This window comes from Gossypium hirsutum, chromosome A01, assembly GCF_007990345.1.
Source record: "Gossypium hirsutum isolate 1008001.06 chromosome A01, Gossypium_hirsutum_v2.1, whole genome shotgun sequence".
Lineage (NCBI taxonomy): Eukaryota > Viridiplantae > Streptophyta > Magnoliopsida > Malvales > Malvaceae > Gossypium > Gossypium hirsutum.
In genome coordinates, this window is record NC_053424.1 from 104,129,198 (window position 1) to 104,148,844 (window position 19,647).

The 19,647-nt window shown below is 35.6% G+C and overlaps 3 protein-coding genes across 6 annotated transcripts; 2 read left to right on the top strand and 1 right to left on the bottom strand.

Annotated features, from left to right (window-relative positions):
• The first annotated feature begins 4,247 nt into the window (after positions 1–4,247).
• On the top strand, positions 4,248–14,322 carry LOC107916705 (uncharacterized). Of its 3 annotated transcripts, XR_001689583.2 has the most exons (12): positions 4,248–4,578; positions 4,742–6,362; positions 6,608–8,077; positions 8,255–8,619; positions 8,798–10,368; positions 10,664–11,105; positions 11,471–11,633; positions 11,776–11,879; positions 11,993–12,084; positions 12,165–12,259; positions 12,594–12,660; positions 13,793–14,322. XR_001689583.2 is itself a non-coding variant. In XM_016846055.2 (11 exons), exons 1-10 carry the CDS (start codon positions 4,349–4,351, stop codon positions 12,239–12,241), a joined length of 6,135 nt encoding a protein of 2,044 aa, XP_016701544.2. In that variant the 5' UTR covers positions 4,248–4,348; the 3' UTR covers positions 12,242–12,259; positions 13,793–14,322. The 3 variants fall into 3 exon arrangements, 1 of the variants encoding a protein (XP_016701544.2); XR_001689582.2 differs by having other exon boundaries at positions 12,165–12,660; XM_016846055.2 differs by lacking the exon at positions 12,594–12,660.
• On the top strand, positions 13,674–14,174 carry LOC107917495 (uncharacterized). The gene is made up of 2 exons (XM_016846841.1): positions 13,674–14,060; positions 14,136–14,174. Exons 1-2 carry the CDS (start codon positions 13,674–13,676, stop codon positions 14,172–14,174), a joined length of 426 nt encoding a protein of 141 aa, XP_016702330.1.
• A 1,335-nt stretch (positions 14,323–15,657) lies between the features above and the next one.
• Positions 15,658–19,408, bottom strand: LOC107916706 (triosephosphate isomerase, chloroplastic). Of its 2 annotated transcripts, XM_016846056.2 has the most exons (9): positions 19,065–19,408; positions 18,687–18,713; positions 17,987–18,056; positions 17,559–17,682; positions 16,878–16,962; positions 16,634–16,766; positions 16,330–16,503; positions 16,138–16,220; positions 15,658–16,001 (listed from the first exon to the last, which is right to left on the bottom strand). In XM_016846056.2, exons 1-9 carry the CDS (start codon positions 19,233–19,235, stop codon positions 15,945–15,947), a joined length of 924 nt encoding a protein of 307 aa, XP_016701545.1. In that variant the 5' UTR covers positions 19,236–19,408; the 3' UTR covers positions 15,658–15,944. The 2 variants fall into 2 exon arrangements, with proteins under 2 accessions (XP_016701545.1, XP_016701546.1); XM_016846057.2 differs by lacking the exon at positions 18,687–18,713 and having other exon boundaries at positions 19,065–19,383.
• Between the last annotated feature and the right edge of the window lie 239 nt (positions 19,409–19,647).

Genomic DNA, 19,647 nt, shown 5'->3' on the forward strand with positions numbered 1-19,647 from the left:
ATAAGAACATGGTGGAAAGAAGAATCCATACTAGGGATAAATGGAAGAATGAAGAGGAGTAAAGGAAGGACAAAGTCTGTAGAGATGACCTGAGGAACCATCAAGACTGATCAAAGGTTGATAGGATTGCTAGAAGAAAATCGCTTAATGATTTATTCGTCAATAGATGGGATTGGGAATAAATCAAAGCCACTATGTCGGGTTAAGAGAAATTCTCTCACATAAGCTGGGGGTCAATTGCATTTAGTTTCTTTTCTTTTACCATCCTTGCAAGACGGGGTCTAAGTATAACTAATCCAATTAGAAGACTCACTAAGTTATTTTGGGACTTATTGAGGTTTGACTTGTGGTTACAAGATTCGTGGAATAAGGAAACTCGATGAAGGACCAAGCTAGAATGCGTTGGATCAATGATCATTGTCAGTAAAGTGTCAAGCACATAGGAAGAGGGAACCTATAAAGACTCTGCCATGGGGTCAAATATATTGTAACTATGTAGTTCCCTCAGAGTCCAAAGTTGAAGTAAACTTTAATTTTAAAATTTTTGTCTCTGTTGTAAAGGTTTTTAAATAAATATGTAATAAAGTCTAATTTTAAAATAATCAATTCTAAACTTGTATATGAACCCAGTTCAGTGGTGACACTCCATACCCGAATTCAGCAATCAAGTCGGATAGGGTCGTTTCAAATTTAGTGGTATCAAAGCATAATTTAGTCGATCCTTTAGACCTAGAAATTGAGAGGAATATCCCTTATGTGCATGACTTTTGATCTGGCTAAGCCCTCGAGTCTTATTTTATTCAATTATTGTATGTTGAATGTATATATATGTTCGTTAAAATTGGCGAGCAGATACGAGATTAAAAGCAGACGAATAGGGGAAAAAGACATAAAAGAAAGATAAGTAAATACATTGATTGGAAGTACAAGTGCTAGAGAAAACAAAATTTTATTAAAGGAAAGATATAACGAAAGTAAAGCATCATTATCCACCAAGTGAGTTGTCACTTCAAAGGTGTCTTTGCCTCCTTCCGACTAAGTCTTCTAAAAGGAGTGGAAACAATCATGCTTGATTTTTGAGAATAAGGATTAGGTGAAAGAGTTGCTGAAGAAGGTACGCTTGGATGTCAGATTTGGTAACAGATGCAAACTCCTTAAGGGCTTAAGGGTTCTCCATTTTTCTAGTGTGCCTTTTCTAATAGGGTGCAGCTCCCACCAACCCTTTTTCTTTTGCACACCTACAGAGGTTTGAATTTAGGCTTCCAAGCAAGGAGAGCATAGGTAAACCCCCAATTCTAGTGGACAGGTTCCTATGAATCAATTTTTTTTAAACAATCATTAATTATCAATCATTCATTCAAAACATGTTATTCATACTAAATCCGAATTAAATCGCGCTTATGAAAGCTTTAAAAACAATTCAAAACTAATGGGGGACTAATTTGAAATATTTTAGAAAAATATGGTAAAAATGAAAAATAAGGGTCACACGGTTGTGTTGCCAGGCTATGTAACTAACTGTGGCTGTGTGGACCTAATTGTATAACATTACAAATATTCACACAGTAATGTGGCTAGGTCGTATGTGAGACTAAGTACATAGTATTATATATATACAAGCCTAAATACATGCCATTTATATCAACTATAAAATAAACTTTTTACCAACATTGTTTAAGCTGATCTTCGATTCTTCGGATGCTACTGGAACGACCTACTGAATCTAACTACTTGCGCACAGAAGACTTGACAATTATATGTTGTGTAATTTTTTTGCTCAGTGATGCTAATATCATATAAATCATTACATAAGTATTGAACATAAATTAATTGATAAAAATAAATTAAAACATGATTATAAATATCATTAATAACATCACAATAAAAGGAAATTATAATATTAATAAACTTTAATATTACAATATTGACAAACTGAATAAAAAAAGCTTTTTTAATCAAATTCAAATTCGCATGATTAATTTAATTCGCACAATGTGGAAATTCAAATAAATTCAACTTTTGTTTTTACTTTTCTTTCAATTTAGACATCGCATTAAGGTTTAGACTCATAACAAGATACACGAATCTGCCACCCCAAGTTGTTCAGCAATGATAACTATCAGAGTAATCCACGACCCCCCTCTGAGAATTGGGACTGCCCACAACCCTTTAGGAATTGGGCCTAATAATAATAATAATAACTGGCTAATTTGGCATGTCCTCCCTTGACCCTCTAGGAATTGAAGAGTTCTAAATCCTCTGATATAAAGACTCTATGGCATGCCAACTGTATCCAATTTAGTCTAACTTAGTGAAATGAGGTAAAAACCAAATTTCATAATCCATTTCAATTCCATATTAATATAATTCTCATTCCAATTTCATTTCATGTTCAAATTACATATCGCCTAATGTAAAATTAGGCTTCCAATTCAAAACATACTAAACATTTTCTTGCTCAATCATCTAAAATCATAATACTCAAATCTAAATCATAACCATGAATTTGCCAATTTAATCATTTGAAAAACATAGTCTTCCATCTCGAAACATAATTTTATAAATATTAACTAAATCATTCAAACTCATCCAAAACTCATAAAAAATAAAATAAATATAACTAGTCTTAGTAAACTAAATATTATAAGACATTATGTAATGAAAATAAGATATTAGCACAAATCGAAGTTTCAATCACTTTACTTATTTTCTTCACCTTTCTCCTTCAAGATGCTTGCTTCGTTTTTAGTTACAGTAGGAGCAATTCAATACAACCATATCATTTATCTATTATAATACTAAAACTAATAATAATAAACTTAAATATGCATGGTTAATCAAGTTGACAACTTAAGTTTCCTAGTCTGAAATTTGCATATCTTTCGACTCGATTATCCGCTTTCAATTTTATTTTCACCAAAATATTTATTGTTTCACGAGCTATCATTTAGCACTAATATTACACAAAGTGGCCAAGGTTCTACTTCTCCTTCACCATGGCCAAATGTACCAAGTAGACTTTCTATCCATTTTTATTTCCTTTTCACACTTTTAACAAGCTAGAATTCATCTTCTAATCATTTCCTTTCAAAAAATGTACCTACTTCACTTAAGTTTTTTAAGCTTCCATTAATGTCCTTTAATGACAACTTTAATATACTTGATAAAATAAAAAAGTATTGGTACATATATGTAAAATAAGCTTCAAAGATTTAAAATCTATGAAAAGTTTGAAAAAATATCATACCTTATGCTTGAATTTAAAGGAAAATAATGAAAGAATTTTTTTCTCCCCCCTTTAATTTTCTTAAAAAGAAAAAAAATGAGAAATATGTTCATCTTTCTCCATTTTTATGTATTATAATATTAATTAATAAATATTATTACTTATTAAAATATTATTATCTAATAAAAATATCATTTAAAAGCCATCATTAAACCATTAATTTTTCTTAAGTAATGGTAAAATTGTCATCAAGTCTTTTTCATCAAAATAAAAATGGAATAGTTGCACTTTAGTTTCTATACTTTTCTAACTTATTCAATTTAGTCCCTTGATGCCGAATTTTTAGTCTAACCGCATGCTCCGACTAATAATTCTCTATGTTTTCATATTTGACAGTTTCCTCTAAAAACGATTATAATTTCTTGTACTACTATTTATTTATAGATTACTTATTCAAGGAATTCTACCACAAATATTCTTCTTCTTCTTCTTTTTAAAGTAGGGGTATTACATTAGTAATTTTATTTAAAATGGGAATTTCATATTTTCGGACTTGAACTTGGTAATTGTTCCCATACTGGGGTTAAAACTTTTTTTTGGTCCAAGTTAGACCCTAAGCTTGGTAAATGTTCCCACATTAGGACTTGAAATTTTTTTATCCAAATTAGTCCTTGAAAACCCTAAAGTTTAGCCCAATGTGAGAGCAATTACCAAGTTCAAACCTCAATACCGAAACAATTGTCAAGTTCAGGATCTAACTTGGACAAAAAAAATTCAAGCCCCAGTGTGAAAAAAGGTTGCGCAATTCAAGCCCCAATGTAGGAACAATTGCTAAATTTAAAACTTAACTTGAACAAAGAAAAAGTTTAGATCCAATATGAGAAAAGTTACCAAGTTTAGGCCCCAAATATAATTTAACCCTAAAAAAATTGGCGGGTAAAGCAAGCTAATTGCATTTGGCGTCCGGTCAAATTATTAAAACGCAGCGTACGTAGAACCGAAGCCAAAACCCTACAAAAATATCAGGAAAACCCTTGTCCTATTTTCTTTTTTCCGAATTTGTAGAAGCAACAAAACCAAGCTCCCTCACTCCTCTCCGGTAATCAACGGTTTCAAAAAAATATGGTTGATAAATCTGTGAAGTTAACAAAGAAAAACAAGAGGAAGTTTAACAGTTCCCAAGAAAAATCGAGTCTTAGAAAACGCCGCCGTAACGATTTGTTGATCAAGGAAGCAAAAGAAGGTGAAAGCTCGGCGCGGACTGAACCGGAGCTGAATCCCAGTGAAGAACGCCCATGGAGAAATCTACAGTTAATTCTTTCCTTGCAAAACAAACAAACCGACCTTCAAAAGTTAGTATTTTAGTTTTTTTTCCCTTTAGCATAAAAAAGTGAATTTGTTTGCTTCATTTATTCGGTTTATTTGTTATATTATCTCTTTCGCCTTTTCTTTTCATTTGCATCGAAATGGATATGCAAGATTTAATTTTGAGTAATGGAGTGTGTATTGTTGCAGAAAGGTAGAGCTGGCTTTTGATTTTGTTGATTCAGAAGAGAAAGAAGTAAGAAACGATGTGGATGGAGATGATGAAACGGTGAATATATCTCGAATGATTGTTTTTCTAAGTGATTGGATTCAGTCATTGTTAATTTCTCCTCAAAAGACTGATAAAGTTGATGGAGTCGTTGACGCTTGTTTGGATTTTAGATGTTGGCGGATTTTTGAATTCTGTTTGAAAGAGTCTTTGAAATTGCATGTATCTTTGAATTTCTCTCGGAATTTATTAAGAGCAATTGGTTACATTGCAAGAAATGTTTTGTCTTTTATTAGCGGTCCATCTATGTCTTCAAATGAATCAGTTTTTGCTGGTGAAGGGTTTGAATTGTATGGTGTATTTCTTGATTGTGTTTCCTTGTTATTCTCATTCCAACATGGCTTGTCAAATGAAAATTTAGAGTTATGGGTTTCCAATATTGACGTAGTGCTTCAGCTTGTTCACAAAATTCATGCTCAGAACCTTGGTGGTGGCAATATAGGTGCATTTGCCATGCGGTTTTCTTGTGTGGTTCTTGAGCCATTTGCCAAGTTTTTGAGGATTCAGCCCACTCGGAAAAATGGGTTTCGTGATTTTGTAGACAAGCTTCTTGAGCCCTTGTTGCTTCTGCTAGATGTCTTGTATGGCTGTGTTAATGAGAACAATTCTTGCTTGACAAGGAACTTGTTGATGTTGGTTGAAGAAGTATTATCTCATGGGTTATTTCATCCAATTCATATTGATGGATTTTTAGGCTTGCGCAGTGTGGAAAATTATGCTCTGAAAATTGATGCAAAAGACTCAAATGTGGTCATTAAAAGTTATCACAGACATTTATTTGACAAACTACAGAGCATGGTAAAGAAGAACATAGTATTGAGTGGTATTGGACGATTATTTCACTTGTTTGCTGCTCGAATTAAAAAGCAAAAAGGAGCTTCAGCTGCAGGGACTGCTGGAAAATTTGGAGGTACTAGGTGCATGGAAGATGAGTTATCTGGTCATTTGTCTACAGATCCATCTCCAAGTAGTAGGGCAATTCCAGATAATAACTATAGATCTAGTACTTACAGTGCAGAAGCACGGAAGTCACTATTTGATTTTTTTGTTCAGCTTTTGGAGCCTCTCCTGCTTGAGATGGATGCCTACATGCAATCTAACTTGGCAGCTAGGGTCTCATTGGTAGATGTTCATTGCACACTGAAGTCCATTAATAGTTTAGTTGCCAGTTTTGTACATGAAAAAGTATATGTAAGAACAGAAGATATCTCAGAAGGAGCTTGTCTTAATTTCTTGAAGAAAGTTTATAATACAGTAATCTCATTTGCTGCGAAATTATTTGGCCTGTCAGAAATGGATATAGATGGCAAGACACGGAAGGAAATGTTTCCTTTATTAGCCAAGGAGTTATTTCTTGCTGTAGGGCACTTCTTGGATATTGAAAACGATGTTATTGGGAGTGATTTAATTAGCTTATGGCTCATGATACTTTCTTACTTGACCAGTCTTTCTGATTTAGATTTACCAGATCAATCCTTATTGATTTCCCCAATACTTGATCTTGGGTGCCAGCTGGTTAATCTTTATAGCGCACTTCGCCAGGTTAGTTTATATTTTTCATATATGCACTTTCTAACTGTTGCTGCCTTGAATGGCACTGTTAACAACTTGTAAACCATGTTGGACAGTGCTTATTTTCTTTCATGGGATTTAGGGGTATTATGTCATTTGATCAATTACTTCCCCTTTCTGTCTTTTTCACATTTCTTGTCCTTGAATAAATGGCTTAATCTTTCCTTTTCATTAAATGGATCAAATCCAATTCATAGACTTTGTAATTGATGTAGGTGAATAATTCTATTTTTACACTCTGCAAAGCAGTGAGACTTTTGATAACACACCACCATGAAAGTGAAACGAGCTGCACCAGATTTTTTGCATACTCAGCATGCTTATCTAATGAAGCAACTGCAGCATCAGTGGCAGTTCTTTTAGGCTCACAAGAATTTAAATTGGCTATTCACCATGCTATTAAATCCATACCAGAAGGGCAAGCGAGTGAACTTATTCAGCAATTAACTGCAGATGTATCAGAATCGATGGAATGGTTGAAAATTGGTTGCTCAGTAACTGATGGAAAAGAAATTGAAAGATTGCACGTAAGAGATCATCGCATGCTAAGCATTCACAAACAACTAGAACTCTTGGGAAGGGTGCTATCTGAAATTTATATGGTATTGCTAGACTCACTTTCAGTTACCGCAGGAAACTGCATTCTGCTTGGGCCTTCTATAAAGGAGCTAGTAAGTACTATTTATCCTTTCATTTGTAGTCTGGGAGAAAAATGCCTTGATGGTGTCAACGTGTTCCTGTTTTCTGTCATGGGAACGACTTCTGAGAATATGGTGGCTGAGAACGAAAAAGAAAAATATGGAATATCAATACAATGGATATTTGTTTTCCTATTTCGACTATACATGTCTTGCCGAAGCTTGTACAGGCAAGTCATTAGCCTTACACCTCCCATTACATCACGGAAATTGTCGTTGGCAATGGGGGATGCATTCACAGCGTATACTGGTAGGGATTGGATGGAGAAATCAGTTTGGACTGATGACGGCTACTTTTCTTGGATTATTAATCCTTCACTGTCTCTTCTTGATCTTATACACCACATAACAGACACATACATTAAAGACAACATTGAAGATTGCTGTCCACTGATTTATGTACTGCATATTATGGCTCTCCAAAGGCTAGTGGATTTAAGCAGGCATAGATGCTCTCTTGAGTATTTATTAGAGCAGAATAAGAAGCTGATGCAGGTTCAAAAGTTTGATGATGCTGATTTGTCACGTTATACCAAAAAAGACAGAAAGTTGAAAAGACGCATCTTAGTTTTGGAGCAAGAGGCAGTGCAGCTTGCTGATTTTGTGCTGGGATACCTTTCATTAGTTGCTAATAATCACTCATCAATCCTCTCCTCTGATGACACATTTTGTGAGAAAAAGGCACATGAAAGTAATAAATGGGATTTTGGTATTTGTTCTGTGAACAAGAAGTCTTTGCCGATTGCAATTTGGTGGATTATTTGCCAGAATATTGATATTTTATGCATTTATGCCGATGCTAAAAAGTTAAAAAAGAAGTTTAAAACATTCCTCACTCTTTTGATCCAGACTTCCCTTCCTTGTTTATCAAAAAGCTTTCAGCAGGTTGAAAAGCATAAAATTGAAAAAGATGGTCAGCCAAAGAAAATAAGTCTGTATCAGATTTCACAAGGTCTTCTAAAAGATTCCACTCTCTATGATCATAAAGTAAGATAATAAATTCATAAATCTTCTCTCTTTCTTGCAGTTCCGTTTCATTTGTCGCATTTATTCTCTTCGCACTTTTACACATTCCATCTGTAATTTTCTTATGCTTGCGTGGTAGTGATCTGAAATTTTCATGGAGATTATTTTGTGACATGATGTTTACTCCTGGTTTATTAGTTTGTTCGCAGGAATTTGTCATCAAGGTTTTGTCATGCATTGGAGAACTTGGCTCTGTTACTGTTTGGCAATTCATCAGTTAGTGACAGGAATTTTAATTCATTTCCTGTTTGGTCAGAGGTTTTTAGCACACTTGATAACTCACCTGCGGTTGTTTCTGGTAGAAGATATGTTAAGCATGATTCAGCTACAAGATCAATTTCAAATTCATGCAATGAGCAATCTTCTATGAATCCGACAGCCCTTCCTTTCAAAACTGTGAAAGATTGTAAGAGTTTGCTTAATCTTCTGTGTTGGATGCCAAAAGGATTTTTGAGTTCAAAATCATTCTCCAAGCTAGCCACATGTGTCCTCCACCTTGACCAGTGAGCCCTCTATCTCTTGTTTGGAATCTATGTTAGACAGCTGGCCTTCCTCTCCCTCCTTTTCTGATTTGAAATAATGTGTATTAATAATCTAATGCATAGTTTACAATCATACACTACTGATGCATTTACACTTAGTATGAAGTCTCCATTGACAAGAGTCTCTTAATATTTTCAGGCTTGTAGTTGCAGAGCTTTTACTCTGTCAAAGAGCACTGTCTTCATATGGTTGTGAGCTTTTCCAATTGTTTGTCACTTGTCGGAGGACATTGAAAAATATTATTATGGCATTGTGTGAGGAGAATATAGAAGCTAGTCTGTCTTCACTTCTCTCAGTTGCTGAGGGTTCATATTTTATCACATGGCTTTTCAAGTCAGTATCTGCTGTGACTGAACTCCTAGACACAATGTCGGAGGACTGTATTTCTGATTACAAAACTAAGAAATTCTCATTGATGGATCACACATCTTATGTCTTCTTTGCAATAAGCAAATATCAATTTAGTCAGGCTGTTGATTTCATTGGAAATTCTGAGCAACCCTGTAAACATTTTTCTGGTTTTGTCAGTGATCAAAGTATTTTAAATGAACCTCCTTTGTGCTTCAATTATTTGAAAGATAGTGAAGCCTTGAAAAGTTTGTCTATTATTGCTGAGAGTCTACAGGAACAGGCAGAGAGCTTCCTTTCTTCTTTGAAAGAAGCCCTTGGTATTGCACAAGTAGGAATTGAGGAAGAAGCTGAAAATATTAATAAAATGTCTTTCTTGGTTTCTTGCTTTGGTGGGTTTTTATGGGGCTTAGCATCTGCCTTGAATCAGTTGGGCGAAAAATGTGGGGAGCTAAAGACAAAATTGTTACGATGGAAAAGTGAGCCTCTCTCGAAAATAAAACTCTGCACAAATGTGTTTGTTGATCTTATTAGTGATGTCTTACACATGTTCCTTGAGAAGGGCCAACAGCGAAGAAGTGATCCTGATTCTCAAAGTTCTGACAAGTTTGATTACAGAAGGGATTCTCTGGTTTTTAATGATTTAGTGGTGCTTCCTTGTCTAAATAAGCATTTGTTGCTAGGGTTGCTAAAGGGTGATCATCCTGATAGAGCAGTTTTACTTAGGCAGCTATTAATTACTTATTCTGCTATTTTAAGGCTAAATTTGCGTGTTGGTGGTCCTCTCTTGTCATCAGGCATGGCATCTCTCATAATTGACATGTCACAATTCTTGTTGTTGGAGTTGGCAAACTCAGTTGAAAGCCCGCCACCATTCACTTTTGTTTGGTTAGATGGTGCAGTTAAGTATTTGGAAGAAGTCGGGAGTCACTTTCAGTTCACTGATTCTGCCTTGAACGAAAATGTTTATGGCAAGCTAATAGAATTGCATTTAAGGGGCATAGGAAAATGCATATCTTTACAAGGAAAAAGTGCTACTTTGGAATCTCATGAGCGAGAATCAAGCTCTAAGATACTCCATGATGATACTGGTTTATCCGAGTCATTTCTTTCTCATGGCTCACATTGCCTAGATGAATTCAAAGCTAGGTTGAGGATGTCATTCAGTGTGTTCATTAAGAATCCGTCAGAGTTGCAACTAATGTCAGCAATAGAGGCTATCGAGAAAGCATTGGTGGGAGTACAAGGAGCTCATGGAAGGATATATGAAATAACCGCTGGAAGTGCCAACGGTGGCATGGTCTCCTCAACTGTTGCGGGTGGCATTGACTGCTTGGATCTACTTCTTGAGCATGGTTCAGGTATTATGTCTGACTATCTATTATGGTCATTGTAGTAAACATAAGACATAAATTATGTCACTTGTAGCCTTTACTGCATCTGCTGAAAAGTTAAATTTTCTTTTTATGTTGGATTTGGATAACTTTTGGTTTTGTTAGAGAATACCACTTCTGCTTCATCTTTCATCAACCATGTATAGTTATGAATCTCAAAATCTAGACAGAAGTTTTCACTTAACAATGTCTGTATTCCTTTAACAGCATGTTCTCTTTTACTTGGTTGGACTTATTTGATGGTGCCATGACTTCTTTGTAGGACGCAAATGTTTGAGTGTGATTAAAAGACACATTAGAGGCTTTGTTGCTGCTCTATTCAATATAATCCTGCACTTGCAGAGTCCATTAATATTCTACAGAAAATCTGTGAGTAATGAAGGTGACAGAAACCTTGATCCGGGATCTGTTGTTCTTATGTGTATTGAGGTATTGACCAGAGTTTCTGGAAAACATGCTCTGTTTCAACTGGATCTGTGTCACATAGGGCAGTCTTTGCGTATCCCTGGAGCACTTTTTCAAGAATTCCATCAACTAAGGATTTCTGAAGGACCAGTATCAAGTAACACATTTTTGGATGAACAAAATCACAATTCTACTGTAAGCATGGAATATCATGTTTTGGGCCTGGACCAACAGTTCTCTATAAACCTCTTTGCTGCTTGTTGCCGATTATTGTACTCCATTCTGAAACATCACAAGAGGTATGTGTCAATTTGTGTTTCTTTGTTTACTCCGTAAAAGGTCCCCCTGCCCTTCTGCTTTCTTTGGTTGTTGCAGTTCGAAATCATAAATAGAATCCAAAGGCAAATGTAGGAGAAAAGAATAGAAAAAGGAAAAGGGATGAACTTTTTAGGTTCACCTTTTTAGATGGATACGGGAATACATTTAATGCTTTTCTTGTTTGGGAATATTTTCTCCCAAGTTTCCTTGGTTTGTTAATGTGCATGTTAGACTGCTCTTACATGTATTTTGTGTTTCTCGATTTTCTTACCTTTTCTTATTTTTCCCTAATTCCTTATTGCATGAAGATTCATATGCTAATATTTTTTTTCCTGCTAATTTCAAGTGAATGTGAACGGTGCATTGCTGTGCTTGAAGAATCTGTTTCCCTTCTTCTTCATTGTTTGGAGACAGTGGATGCTGATCTAGTGGTCCAAAAAGGTTATTTTTCATGGGAAATACAAGAGGGAGTGAAATGTGCTGGTTTTCTCCGAAGAATCTATGAAGAGGTATGACAGTATATATCACATCCGCAACTGTTTCATGTAACTTGTGCATATATTTCTGACGATGGTCTAGTTTGACATGTGCATTACATGAATAAGAACCCCTGCTATTCTGACCTTTGACACTTACTGTTAACTTTTACAGATAAGGCAGCAGAAAGATGTCTTTGCAGGGCACTGTTACAAGTTCTTGTCAACCTACATATGGGTTTTTTCAGGATATGGTCCCCATAAAACTGGCATTAGAAGGTGGTAGTCAGTGCTGCTTACTATTATATATGATCATATTTATACATCTACATCTAATCTTATGCTAAATATAAAGAAAACCAATTTCCCCTATATTTTCAATCAATTTGCAGGGAGATAGATGAAGCTCTAAAACCAGGTGTATATGCATTAATAGATGCTTGCTCAGCTAATGATCTTCAATATCTTCATACAGTATTTGGAGGTAAGCCATCTTGATTTACCCCTATCTTAAAAGTACGACTGTCTTAAAACTTTTTCATTCATCTATGCATAATTTTGCAGAGGGTCCTTGTAGAAACACTTTGGCCAGTTTGCAACGTGATTACAAACTGAATTTCCAGTACGAGGGGAAAGTCTGATCTCAGCCATTTACTGTGGTAGGTTATATTGGCAAGTCATCAATTTTTCCACTTTTAACTCATCTTAGTTACAAGGAAACGAACTTTTTAGAGAGCATCATGTTATTGTACAGTTTTCGCGAAAATTGATAAGCTTGATGATCCCGTTTGGGTTCTTAATATAAGGGATAAAGTCCAGACATTTGGTCCGAGAAAGGCTAACTTATCCATATAAGATTAGTCGGATTGGGTAGAACCAAGAGGAATAATTCATGTCTTTTGTTATATTGGATTTCAAATGCTTTGGAGCTTACCAGATGATTGTAGAAATTGGTGTATTGTGGGTTTCTCTAGTTTATCATTTTATTTTTAGGAGGGAAATTAAGGAGCATGGATGATGGATCGTCTCTGACGTTTCCGAGGCTGCTAGCTTGGGGAAGGTCGGTTGTTTCATTCATGAGCTTGTTGTATAAATACTAAAATTTCATTTTTTATATTTATTTTTCACCGTCGTCATGGGCATGTTAGGAACTCATCCCTTAGGTGGGTCTGCCGACATGTGGCCCATATTTGGGAAAAAACACCTTTATGGTCCCCTTAATTTCAATATTGAATAAATTGGTCCCTCAAAAAAATCAAAATAATTTAATCCTTATTAATTTCAAAAGTAAATAAGGACAATCACAACATTAATACTTGGTCTTGATTTAACGAACGTAGCTTACAGTATTTATATAAAATATATAAACATTGAGAGATAAGTTATTATAGCAGTCAAAAGTAGTTATAATTGACAAAGGAAGGTGATTAGTAGTCCATAATTGTTTAATTTCAAAATGGATAGGGATTATGTCAGAAGAGGTGGTTTTACCCCATATTTCTAACATGACTATAGTTAAGAGTAATTGAAAAATGCAAGTGTTGGATTCTGATTATTCATGAATAAGATTGAGATTGATGCCCTAGTTCCAACTTGAAAAACATTGTCCATTAGCTCCATCTAAAAGCTTTTAGTGATACACTATATTATTCTGAGATTCCTTCACGCCTATCTATTTGCTCATATGGATATCATAATAAGATGTTTATAATCACCAACGAAAGCTAATTGCTAATTTTTAGAGGAGGATCAACCATAAAACACATTCCGAGGTGCTTGTGTTGTGTAGTGTAGCATTGAGCATTCCCCCGGCCAGTCCCCTTCTCTTCGTTCAATGTTAGTACTATCTATCTTATTATATTATACAGCATTCTTGTAATGCAAACCATCCCCAGACCAGACAAGCCAGCTCCATATTCCAAGAATTAACATTTTTCTTCCGTATGCTTAGAACTGCAGTCAGACTGATTATTTCACTAGGAACCAAATCAACAAATGTGCGGTCTATCTTTTTACTATAAATAGAGTCTTTAATTCACATGCTAGAAAATACCCTAAACCTATACCTCTTTTATGGCCCATCATATTAGAAGTAGAGGTGACTACATCTTGGATTTATTCTCTTTAACTCCTCTGCCTTATCCTGTTCTGCTAATCCTTTCTCTCACATCTGTATTTCTCGGAATATCAAGTTACCTTAACTACGAATCCGCTGTGGAATCTGCCGACCAGCAAATGAGTTGGGTACTTTTCGCCACACCAGTCGTGTTAATACTCTTGGCACGATGGCTCTCCTCTATGGAAGTCTCTGGTATGCTGTTTGGTTCATCACCCTGGGAACGTATCCGCCGGACTCATCATCACCCTTCTGAAGGTACCTCACCCTGGGTGGTGGCTGCTTTCATTGTGTTGCTGTTAGTCCTGTTGCAGTACCTGTCCATTTTTCGTGAGAGCTGGATGGTATGATCTTTATATATGTGTGTGTGTAGTACTATAGTTTGAAAAAACTGTGTTGGAATTTCTCATCTTTAACAGGGTTTTGCCTTGTTAGATCCAACACAGTATCTGTGCTAGCAACGGTTCTAAATAACACTGCAAAATTTAGGAAAACAAGTTTCTGTAAGACTTGGAATGGATTTTGCTTCATATAGATGTAGTTTTTCATGGTTAAAACTTAAAAAGTAGTTAACAAAATATTAATACAGTAGAATTCTTCTCATCATTTATATGTTTGTCTGCACAGAGATGGTTTCTGCCGAAAATTCGGTGACAGCTCCATCTATGATGGGGACTAGTTCAAATACTATTAAACTAATGATTTAGTCTATTTACTAGTAACAAAAAACAAATAAGACCATTTTTTAGAAAAATAGAAAGTTATTTATCATTTAACAGAATTAATAATATTTTTAAATTTTGCAAATGAAATGTTTTGTTGAATATAGTTGAACTGCAAACTAAAATTTAATGTAAGGATTGGCCCTCACAAAAGTAACCTCGAAGCTTATGTTGTTTGGGTTCATAGGAAAAAGAAAAATCCTGAAATGAGTTGAGTGTTAGTTTTATTGTAATTGATCAAGGTTTAGGTACTATTGCGTGTACTATCTTCTCCCAAGCAAACCAAATCCTGCATCCTGGGCTTGAATGAAAGGCAAGGAAACCTTTTTACTAATGAAGTTGTGGAATTGAAATCACTTACGACTTGTTAATGTGTCTAAAGACAAGTTACCTGTTAACTTATGAATCAAGCAGTGGTAATCATTAGTCAAGTTGATCAGACTAACAATGATGATAAAAACATAAGACCAGACAAAAGCACTGTCAAGTTTTTTTTTCTTCCAAGTTCAAGGACAAAAACACACTTTATCACCTGTCTGTCTGGTCCCAAAGCCTTAAGCCATTTTGAGTTCAGTTTTGTTTTTGACAAGTTGGAGTCAAACTCATTTGACAGAGGTATTTGTTTACTTAACTTCCAAATCAAGGCCAATTCAAAAGTGGCACCCTCCAAATTCAACGTTTATTTCCTATCCTTTATCTGGGAAAAGAATCCCAGTGTTAAGTTTGCATCTGTGGACCAAATGAAACGTCGTTTTCATATTTTGAAGCCTTTGTATAGGGTTTTAGAGTCATGTCATGAGACACGAGCTGTTTGTCTTTAAGCCTTTGATGTCAGCAACATCCAATCAATCTAACCTACCGGTGGCCAAGTGGTCCAGTGTTTTATTAACCCATCAATATTCATCCCAACTGCTCCTATCCTTACCTCTCAAAACAAATTTCTTCCTGTTTTAAGCCTTTGTGATCATAACATGACTAAATTTGGGATATATCCTCCAAAAATTCTCCCGAGTATCAGATACATACACGCATCCAACACCAACACAGGTTACAACATAACAATAAATGGTCATTGAGGTTTCGGTAGTCATAATCGAGTCACAAATTCCCTGTAATTTCCCAGTATTTCCATCTTTCTCGAGACTAGATTTCGATATCATATGTTGCAGAAAAAAGGGCAACTTTCCCTGGGTTCAATCCAGAATTCCAAACCACCAAATGAGTAAACGAAGTTTAGATTAGCAAATGAGAATCAAACAGTAAGCGGGCACTCTTATCATTATCAGTGAATTAGCTATATATATTTCCCACAGCAGTTTAAAGAAATTGAACTATAGCACATGAGAACGAACATACTTTTTCCTGTTATTTTGGGGAAAAGGAACTCAATAAGCAATCAAAACCCCACTGGATAACACTGGAACTCATACATCACCATGAAGCTTCAACCTGAAACAGCTTCTCTTCGTCCTTTTATTCATTTACCAGAATCCACCTTACATATATTTAAGCAACAACCTTTTTGGTTGTTACAGAGTTGACAATTGTAGCAAACTCAGGCCCCTGCACCATCAAGATTAGAATGAAATCATCAGCACTGCCCCAGTTGATTGATATTCGGTATCCTGACCACTCTTCTAACTAGACAGTTGCATTTGATCAATACCATTATGAAACAGAGTGATTAGTGGGAATATACCTTCAAAGAAGCACCACCAACAAGAAATCCATCAATATCTTCTTCTTTTGCAAGCTCACCACAGTTGCTTCCATTCACGGACCCTGCAAAAGAGATGTAGAGTCATTATTTTGCGCTTTTAGATGCCACTTGTATGGGAATGGCATGATAATTTAAACAAAACATAGAAGAATGACATAGCATCCAAGCTACCTCCATATATGATACGCGTTTTAGATGCCACTTCCTCAGAAACATTCTTTTTAAGCCAATCACGGACAGCTACATGTACCTCCTGAGCTTGCTGGGGTGTAGCAACCTTACCAGTCCCAATGGCCCATACTGGCTCATAAGCAATAACTATATTGTCCCAACTGGGTACAACATCTGCAAATGATGGAATCATTGGGATTAGGTCACAGCGCTTCCATCTTCAGTCTTTGCAAGATAGCCTAGAATGATATTTCATGAGGAAAGAAAGTAACAGAAACCAAAAAGTGTAACCCAAGCAAAATACCAGCAAAAGCCTTCAGTTGCTGGAAGCATACATCAAAAGTTTTCCCTGCTTCTCTTTCTTCTAATAGTTCACCGATACAAGCTATCACTCCAAGACCCTCATTTAGAGCATAAGCAGCTTTCTTTCCTATAAACTGGAGAAAATAAATCTTCAGTCAGTACTAAATACTTTAATATTTTGCATTTATAACCACAAACAACTATGCCCTCCAACCTTTGAAGAACAAAAGCGCCAAAACTTTTACCTGATCATCTTCACCAATAACATGTCTGCGTTCAGAATGCCCAAGAATGACCCATTTGCAGCCAATATCTTTCAGTTGCTCCACACTGCAGGAAGAATCAGATGAATCATATAAAAGACAGAATACAATAACTCAACCAAGCCAGCTGACATGTGTAGGACCAAATACCCACAACTGCTAAAAATTGAAGGTCAGCAAACAGCTTCCACTATGTTTTCGAAACTGATCAAATAGAAAAACAGATGCTAAGTTGTCTGAATCTTAGGATCTTATCAACACTACCACACCTTGCGCCAAGCAATGGATTGAGAAAGAGATACAAGACAGGAACAGACACTTCTGTGTTAGTTTTCCCATGAATCAATAGAAGTAGCTGCACTAAGGGAGATAAAATGCATACTTAACAATGATCTGAAGTCTGAACTAAATAATTTGAAATTTATCCACCAGCAAAAACAAATATTCCACTAGTATCAAGGCAACAAATTAAACTCATTGGGACATCATAGGAAGTAATTGAAGTCCTGAATATTTTTAAACATGTTTCTAATGGTAGGCTAAATGAAAAAATGATGCAGTTTTATATTCCCAAGAAGGGTAAAAAGCCAATATTACTATGTTAAAGGCTCCAAAATTATGAAGAATTAACATGTTTTGTGCACAAAGCCAAGGTTAGCTAACCTGATTTCTCCCGTGAAAGCCCCACCTTTTCCAATCCAAGAGTTCTGAGCAGATACCTCAATCCGATCAGTTAATGAAGAAGTCACCTGATCAAGATAGACAAAGGGAGGTGCCACAACAACATCTGTTCAACAGACGGGGATATCAGAAATCTTCATAATATTTAACATGATATCAGTGAACCTAATGAATATAAAACTACATGGCATCTAAAATGCAATAAGCAAGTCTAGTTAAAAGAATCAAGAAACATCATACAAATTGCTTCCAAGAAAGCACAAGTAGCATTTGTCTAGGAGTAGTAAGGCATATGAACAATGATAAAAAGTTTGCAAATCTTTTAGCCATGAGCCAATATAAACCCCAAGCCTAGTTCCACAATAGATTTAACATCGCACATGGATTGAAAAATAAAGGCTGTAAATTACCAACATCACTCTCCAACTTTGCGCTGTTCAGGTCAGAAACAAGCTTCGTGGTGGAGTCTTTTGTTCCATTCTACAAGAACAAAATGCACGTCATCAATAAGGGAAAATAAACAAGAGAATGAATGTCATAGATAGGCAACTGTTGCTGCATACGAATAGAGCCCAACAATTACAGTGTGAAATCATACTGACAGGAAAAAAAACACAAAAAAATATAATAACGAAATGAGTTAAGTGCATGGCGATCTCAAAGAACCTCAATATACAAAGAGACAGGTTTAATCCATTGGAAGATGTACAAAATTAACAATAAAAACAGAGCATTTTGATATACAGTAATAGAATGGCAAAAATTAAAATGAGGAGAGGGAGCGAAAAGAAAAGAAATCTGAACCGACCTGAAAACACAACACTTGATTCAAAATTGCAAAAGTCTACACAGCTAGGGACACAACAAACTTAAGAGACAAGTATTAGCTTGGAAGAAGATTCCACATCAATAAACTTTAAAGGAAGACCAAAAACCAAACCGAAAAAACACTTCAAAAGTGTTGGTCCGGTAACACGTAGGTACTAAAAAACATAAAACAGAGCCACGCATGATATTTGACACAAACCACTGAGATTGGAAGCACACCAAGAATGGACATAGAGATTAGAGAACATAGACAACATAATATCTGAGATAAAGGGTTCTTACACATTTCCAGTTACCCCCAACAAAGAACTGCAAGTAAAAGGAAAAAGATTCATTAATAAACACCGAGAAAGAGGAAAAAAGGACTATTATTAAATCTACTACCGCAGAAGTCAAACTGCATTTAGAAGCACCTAAGGAGAAAGAAACTAAATAGTTTATCCCACCCTTTCTAGTTTCAATAGCAATCCATCTATATTACATTTAACTCCTCAAATTGCTGTCACGAGTCAATCAAACACCAATTCAGTTGAAAAATGACTGAAAAAATCATTGTTTACCGTTTCAACTAAAACATCATAGGAGTCTTCTTATACGTTATACATTTAATTTCCTGAAAACGGAAGAAAGATTTACATAAAAAAAAATAGTGGAGGATACCTTCCCAGAGCCGGACATGGCAATAACAGCTCTGCAAGGTTTGGGAGAAGAAGGGAGACGGGCTTGAGAGCTGAAGTGTTGAAGGAAAGATTGACATGGTGCATTGTGTAAGTTGGGAGATGATCGGCGAAGCCCACTGAAGTGAGGGCAATATGTAGATACCATTGACATATCTAATCGGAGCTGTTTCTTGAGTTCTTCGGTGGTGCTGGGTGTAGGTGAGGCGAGGAACTTTTGCTGGGTTTAATTGTATGTGTTAAAGTCGCAGGGTTGTCAAGAATGGAGATAATATGCACTCACGCGCCTTCCATAGTGTCAAAGGCACGCTCCAGCAGGAGGTTGTTGGTATGGGGCTAGTTTTTAAAAATGTTAATTTATTCAAATATGTTAGAAAAAAAATTGAGAAAGTAGGTTGATTTTGTAAAATTTTAATGATCTATGTTATTTTTTTCTTTGTAAACACGTATTATAAGGAGCTTTTTCAGTGTCGCATTAGTGAAAATTTGTCATGTAAGATGTGTTTGAGAAAAGAAAAAAATGCCTCTTAAATTATTATTTTTTTTGGTTGAAATTTAAAAGTTTG